This window comes from Nylanderia fulva, unplaced genomic scaffold (genome assembly GCF_048542155.1).
Source record: "Nylanderia fulva isolate GAGA-0341 unplaced genomic scaffold, ASM4854215v1 Scaffold950, whole genome shotgun sequence".
NCBI lineage: Eukaryota > Metazoa > Arthropoda > Insecta > Hymenoptera > Formicidae > Nylanderia > Nylanderia fulva.
Genome location: NW_028191080.1, coordinates 24,427 through 32,321, shown reverse-complemented (window position 1 = coordinate 32,321; position 7,895 = coordinate 24,427). Strand labels below are relative to the sequence as shown.

The window sequence follows — 7,895 nt, the reverse complement described above, 5'->3', positions numbered from 1 at the left end:
GATGAACACGCTCGAAACTCGTGTATCGAATCGTTCGAAATCTCACATTAAGATTTCGTACACGTTGCCGATTGCGGCGAATGCGATATTAAATCGCGAACCGAAATGTTTCAATTAACATGGAGAATCACTGATCACATAAATGTTACAGTGCGTTGAGCACCACGGGCTCGAAGGGATGAAAAAAAGGAACGCAAACACAATCACGACATCAGGTATCAGTCCCAGATGACTGATCACGTGATCTGCGCGCTCCAACTCACGTGATCTACGCGTGCCAAGCGAACACGCGCGAGCCTCATGTATACAATTATTACGTTCGTGGAAACAATCGGACTTCGGCACCTTGATATTTCACCATTGCGTGAATTCTGGTCCCAAATCACTGAATTCCGCTTCGTTAACAATGTTTTGAGCGCAAATTTTATGTCGCGTATATAACGGCGCACCTTGTTGCTACCGTTAATTAGCGAATGTCAAAGTGAACGTATTTCACATCTCACTTATCACTGAATCACAGCAGAATATCAATCTGATTATTTTTTTTATTAATCAAACGAACTACGAACAATTAGAATCGCGACGGAAAACCCACATGTGACTAATCGCAAAGCCGTGCCAGGAGCGAATGCCCAGGTTCGATGACGAGGCAGTTCATCCCCGATCGATTCGATAATCGGCCCCGTGCCGGATTAACTCAAAAATTATAGAATTTCAAATTATCGACCTACTTCTTCATTCTCTTTGAACAAATAATAAAGTTCTTGACCTGGGGTCAACTTACTTCTGAACATACCGCCCGCCTCGAAATAAAGATTTCGAAATGTCTTACAGTAACTAAAGAACTTACCCCAGGTTTGGGTTTGTTTTTTTTTGTTACATAAAGAAAAAAAAAGAAAAAAATAAAACGTTAATCGCTTAATGATTTTTCGAGTGAGATTCAGTGATTACATATTGAACAATAACAGGCATTTGGTTGCTTACATGATTGAATAACAATATTAAGACATAGATTCTTACTAAACTTACATTAACGCGACGCGAGTGGTCTTGAGTAGTCAAGGATATTGAGCGCCGCCCGCCTTAACTAACTACGAAGGACTTGACTTGTCCTAATTATGCGAACGATTGAGACGTTGCATGCGCATTATGGAGTTGGGTTTTCCGCAGTACCTGTCTTACGTTCCGACAGTTGATCGATTAAGTTAATATCGATAGGTAGTAGGCACAATTTAGTTACTGGTCGCTTGTATTCGGACGTCGCTGTTTTAACTGAGACGACTCGAGTTAACCCGTCAGAGCCCGGATGACAATGAATAACTCGCCCTAATTCCCATTTACACGGTGGGAGAAGGGGGTTTTGAATCAAAACCATTGAGCCAACCTGAATCGGAGGCGTTTCTCGACGCCACTTTGATCTTTGTTGAAGAGTATTGACATAATCTGACTGCCACTGCTTCCAAAAACGCTCCGTAATCTGTCTGAGTAATTGCCATCGCGACAATCTGTTTTCGTTCAATTGTAGAACGGAAGGTTCCGGATTCGTAGTAATGGCAGTCCCAATCAAAAGGTGACCTGGGGTCAGGAACTCGTAGTCGTCTGGAGTATCATTGAGTGGAGAAAGCGGCCTTGAGTTGAGGATAGCCTCAATTTTGCACAACACTGTCGTGAACTCCTCAAATGTCAATGCGTGTGAGCTTACAATTCGACGAAGGTGGTGTTTGACACTCTTCACTCCTGCCTCCCATAGTCCTCCAAAATGAGGAGCATGAGGCGGGATGAAACTCCAAGTGATCCTATCTGTTGCGATTAAATTGAGAAAATCCGTATTGCGTTGAGCATCCCGATACGCGCGGGATAGCTCTTTATCGGCTCCTGTGAATGTTGTACCGTTATCCGAATACATAACTGCTGGCAAGCCTCGTCTGGCGCAAAATCGTTGAAATGCGTTCAAAAATGCTGGCGTTGAATAATCGCTGACCAACTCGAGATGAATGGCTCGAGTTGCCAAACATATGAAAACGGCTATGTAAGCCTTTCGTGAGGTGATTCCTCGACCAGCAGAGGCTCGAATGAGCACTGGACCGGCATAATCGATGCCGCTGTGCAAAAACGCCCTCGTTGGCGTTGAGACTCGAGTTGATGGGAGTTGACCCATTAACTGATTGGCTACCTGAGCTCTTTCTCGCGTGCATCGAACGCACCTGTAGATAACTGATTTAACTAAAGGCCTAGATTTTATAATCCAAAATTCTTGGCGAATTTTAGACAGGGTAGACTGAAGACCGGCGTGCAGCGAGGCTATGTGCGTGTAGCGAATGAGCATTGTAGTAATTGGATGATCAGCTAGTAGAACTGGATGTTTGGATTGAAATGGTAGATGAGAATGCTCCAATCTTCCGCCAACGCGGAGTAGACCATTTGCGTCTAGGAATGGATTTAATGATATCAGAGCGCTGTTTCTTGATAACCTCTTGTTTGACTTGAGTAAGTAAAGTTCTTGCTTGAACACCTCTGCTTGAATCATATGCAACCAAAAGTTACGAGACTGCATGTACTCAAATGCTGTAATGGCGTGGGACCGAACGTGATCTTTGTGATCTGCCGCGTGCTTCCGTTGACATTTGTTTATGAATCGGTATATATATGCAGTGACGCGTATCAATTTTGGCCACCATGAATACCGTGCAGCAAGACTCCAGTCTTCACGAGTACTGTTTTGATGAGCTTCACATGCCTTCAGTTCCAACTGAGTTTCGTGGTGCTCTGATAGAATTTGATGAGGCCACTCATCAGAATGAAGATGCAACCATGACGGCCCATGCCACCATAGGTTGATGGATATCAAATCTCGGCCGAGTAATCCGCGCGAAGCACAGTCTGCGGGGTTTTCACTGGTGTTTACGTGATGCCAACTACCGGTTGGTAATCGTGTCTGAATTTCGGCTACTCTATGAGCTACGAAAGTTTTCCAATTTGAGGGGTGCTTCTTGAGCCATGCGAGAACTACAGTGGAGTCTGTCCAACAATAAATCGCAATGTCGCTTAAATGAAGTGACTGCTTGATAAAGTCAATCAAGCGAACTAGCAGAACGGCAGCAGAAAGTTCGAGGCGAGGAACCGTCATTGGTTTAAGAGACGCGACTTTAGATCGCCCAGCAATGAGCGAGACCGTAATTTTCCCAGAGGAGGATGTCACGCGTAAAAACACCACTGCTGCGTAAGCGATTGTGGATGCGTCCGCGAACCCGTGTAATTCCACAGTTGCCGTTCCGGACTCAAAACCTGTCCAGCGACTCAGTTGAATTTTTCGTAGATAGGGTAATGACTCGTAGATAGACTTCCAGGATGATAAGATTTCGTCCGGAATAATGTCGTCCCATCCGATACGGTGTCGCCATAATTGCTGCATGAGAGTTTTCGCCTTTAAAATCGCAGGTGTGACCCACCCGAGCGGGTCGAATAATCTTGCTATTGTTGATAGAATTGCTCGTTTGGTGTTAGGAACAGTTTCAGATAATGTAATTTGAAACTGAAAGCAGTCATGTTTCGGGTTCCAGACAATACCGAGGATTTTTAGACTGTCATCAGTCTCCAAATTTTTTGCGTAAGCCAATCCATGATTGTCAGGCTGAATATCTGAAAGCAATTCTGAGTGGTTACTGGCCCATTTCCGGAGATCGAAACCACCACGGTTCAGCAAATTACAAAGTTGAGTGCGAGCTTGCTTTAACAGTGTGATATCGTCTGCACCAAATAATACATCATCGACGTAGATGTTTTCTCTTAGGATGGGAGAGGCTAACGGAAATGAATCTCCCTCGTCACAGTTCAATTGTTGGATTACTCGAAGAGCAAGAAACGGTGCTGACGCAGTGCCGTAAGTAACGGTAAGGAGTTGATATTCCTGTATAGTTGAGTTGTGGTCGACCCACAGTATCCGTTGGTAGTCTCTATCTCTAGGATTGATTAATATTTGGCGATACATTTTAGCGATGTCCGCAGAATATACATATTTATATTTCCTCCAGCGCAATATAACTGCTTGTAGATCGGACTGCAATTTTGGGCCGGTGTACATGTGAAAGTTGAGAGACGTTCCATTGGATGTGAGGCAGGAGGCGTCGAACACGACTCTTAAACGGGTTGTCGAACTTGTCTCCTTGATGACTGGATGATGAGGTATATAGGTCGCTTGAACATTATTTGAATGCAAAGGAGCGACTTGCTTCATATGATTTAATTGCTCATATTCGCGCATGAAGTCCAAATATTCTTGTGCCAGTGTGGGTTGACGAGCAAATTTACGAATTAGCGACGAAAGTCGGCGTTCAGCTATGCTGCGAGAGTCGCCTATTTTAATAGGCGGGCCCTCTTTAAAAGGGAGTCGCACGACATATCTGCCATCTGCTGTTCTAGTATGCGTGCGTTGAAAGTGATCCTCGCATTGTTTATCTTCTATGGACACATGAACATGTTGAGGAGTTTCTTCAACCTCCCAAAACTTACATAATTGCCGTTCCAAGGAGCAGCAGTGAGCAACTGCATGATACCTTTGTTGTGAACTGGGTAATGGTGAGCCTTGAGGTTGGGCTCCGACATGCGATGAAACCAAAGTAGAGCCGACTACATGGGTGTTTTGTATGACATGATTAGGGATTGACGTAGGTCCAGATAGAATCCACCCGAAATGCGATTGTATAGCGTCTGGTTGACCTATGGGTCCATTGCGTATATTGACAATAACCTTGCTATACAAATCAGCTCCAATAATGAGGTCAATAGGAGATGATCCAGTCGGATCGTCATCCGCTAAGGTCAAGTTGGAGATGTGTTTCCAGTCACGTAATGACGAAGCGTGTCTGGGAGCATACTTCGTCAATGCTCTCATGATGTAAGCTACCGTGGTGAAGGTTGGCTCAGGTTTATCGCGAGGCGAAATATTAATTAACGCGGCAGATCGGCATGTACCGGTATCTGCACAGCTAATCCCCGAAGTTGAAGTAAATGTTTGCATACGAGGTAAGCGTAAAATTTGCGCTACGCGTTCCGTAAGAAATGTGAGTTCTGAACCACCGTCAAGTAAGGCTCTGACAGTTAAGGAACGTCCAGAAAGCGAATGTATTTTCACCGTTGCCGTAGACAACACCACAGGAGTCGGTGATGTAGTTAACGTGACCGCTGAAAGCGCTGTGACATTTGATATATTAGTAACATTCTGCGAACTCGATGACGCAGGAATGCTCGTTGTTTGTTGCAATGAGCCCGAGTCAACGTGGATCATTGTGTGATGCCGCTTGCTACATTTGCGACACGTGAATTTACTCTGACAATTAAGTGCTACGTGCTTATCGCTTAAGCAATTGAAACATCGCTTAAGTTTCTTTATCAATTCGCGTCGTTGATCCGTGCTCATTGAAAGAAATTGTTGACATTTAGAGAGAAAGTGAGATTGTTTACAAATTGGACATGACAAATTAACTGACGCAGTTGCGGTGGCGCTTGTCACTCTCGAATGTGACTTCGTTTTATCGTGTTCGTGAGGATGGAGTTCCTCAAGCGCTATAGCGCGCGAAGATATGAAACGTATCAAGTCTTTGTACGTTGGAGGATTTTCGTTATCGCTACTCTTCAATTTCCACGCTCGACGCGTAGCAGAATCAAACTTTTGTGAAATGAAGTATACTAATATATCGCTTACAATATCCTCTGCTGTACGATCAAGACGTTTCAATGTCGCTAACGCTTGTTCCGTTTTATCTCGCAACTCGTGAAGTTCTGACGCTGATTCGCGAGTCATCTTTGGAAGATGATATAAGGTCGACACATGTACTTCGATCAACCGTCGTTTGTTCTCGAAACGCGTGGTTAACGCTTTCCACGCGACCTTAAAATTTTCGGCGGTTACTTTGATTCCTGATATCGCATCGCGGGCCGGACCTGTCAAACTAGAGATCAAAAAATGCATACGAGTGAAATTTGACAATTCTTTGTTATCTATAATCAACGACTGAAAACGGTCGCGAAAGGTCTCCCAATCCTCGTTTTTTCCAGAAAAAGGCGGTAATTTAATAGGAGGGAGATGCTTTAACGAGAATGACGATGCGTCCATTTGCGCAAAAGAAGTTTCGAGGGATGTATCTCGACTTACGACAGGAACCAGGTCTTCTAGACATTCGTTCATATGATCCAGGGCTGATTGATAGAGATCTTCGTGAAGGTCGAATTGATTCTTCTTGAAATAATTAATTGACCCTTGATCATCCTCTGGAACAAGTTGAAGCAGAATGGTGTGATTGTGCACACCTTGAGTCCATTGAGCTTGTAAAGTCGCAATCCGTGAGCGAACCCTTGCGGCCGTCAAATTAGAACGACCAATCTTTTTGAAATTGTCGAGAGCTCGAGCAATTGAGTGGAAGATAGTTTGCTGATTTGCAAGAGCGTCTTCCATTTTGACACTATAGTTGTTTATGAATATGTCACTAACACGATTGTCTACTTAAACGCGATTACTTGACTGACTGTATCTCGAATCACGCTGCACTTAAATATCACTGGTGTCCTTAATTCAGTGTTCTCGATTCGTCATTACTCTCCCATCCGGCTCGAAGGACCAAAAAATGTTTGCGCGTACGCTCGATTGCTGACGTTGAACGCTCACGCACGAAGCTACGGATCCTGACAATCGGGTTGTAAATCCGATCGTCGATATCGGTCTCGCGTATAGATTGCACAGGAAGATTCAAAGTGGACTGTATCTTAAGGAGGGTGGACGCGCTCCGATTGGTGCGCAGGATGGGTAACGATTTAAGCCACGTGCCGAATCGAGAACCAGAATACGGAATTATATGCACAAATTACACAAAAACAATCCATTTATTAACTAAATTTGTCCGAGAGTCACAATGTACATAAACGCAAATTAATTTGAAACCTTTACATAAAATCTTTATCTATTAACGAATAAAATAGTCACCGCGAAAACACGTATGACGTGGTTGTTAAGCAGTCCGAAATGTCTCACTATATGGTATCTAGCATGTGTTGCATGGACACCACCGAAAAACTATTTGTTGCATAACAATTGCTAGTTACGATGAACACGCTCGAAACTCGTGTATCGAATCGTTCGAAATCTCACATTAAGATTTCGTACACGTTGCCGATTGCGGCGAATGCGATATTAAATCGCGAACCGAAATGTTTCAATTAACATGGAGAATCACTGATCACATAAATGTTACAGTGCGTTGAGCACCACGGGCTCGAAGGGATGAAAAAAAGGAACGCAAACACAATCACGACATCAGGTATCAGTCCCAGATGACTGATCACGTGATCTGCGCGCTCCAACTCACGTGATCTACGCGTGCCAAGCGAACACGCGCGAGCCTCATGTATACAATTATTACGTTCGTGGAAACAATCGGACTTCGGCACCTTGATATTTCACCATTGCGTGAATTCTGGTCCCAAATCACTGAATTCCGCTTCGTTAACAATGTTTTGAGCGCAAATTTTATGTCGCGTATATAACGGCGCACCTTGTTGCTACCGTTAATTAGCGAATGTCAAAGTGAACGTATTTCACATCTCACTTATCACTGAATCACAGCAGAATATCAATCTGATTATTTTTTTTATTAATCAAACGAACTACGAACAATTAGAATCGCGACGGAAAACCCACATGTGACTAATCGCAAAGCCGTGCCAGGAGCGAATGCCCAGGTTCGATGACGAGGCAGTTCATCCCCGATCGATTCGATAATCGAACGCTTGAAGCGCGGCGTGTAGGTTCAGTGCGTGCTGCCCCGTGCCGGATTAACTCAAAAATTATAGAATTTCAAATTATCGACCTACTTCTTCATTCTCTTTGAACAAATAATAAAGTT

The 7,895-nt window shown here is 44.0% G+C and overlaps 1 protein-coding gene across 1 annotated transcript; it reads right to left on the bottom strand.

Moving 5' to 3' along the window:
- Nucleotides 1-1,147: 1,147 nt before the first annotated feature.
- LOC146719535 (uncharacterized) lies at nt 1,148-6,451 on the bottom strand. Its single transcript, XM_085490060.1, has one exon. The coding sequence runs from the start codon at nt 6,449-6,451 to the stop codon at nt 1,148-1,150; it is 5,304 nt and encodes a 1,767-aa protein (XP_085346186.1).
- Between the last annotated feature and the right edge of the window lie 1,444 nt (nt 6,452-7,895).

Bases quoted from the DNA above. Each gene is read 5' to 3' on its own strand.
- LOC146719535 (XM_085490060.1), bottom strand. From the start codon at position 6,451: ATGGAAGACGCTCTTGCAAATCAGCAAACTATCTTCCACTCAATTGCT.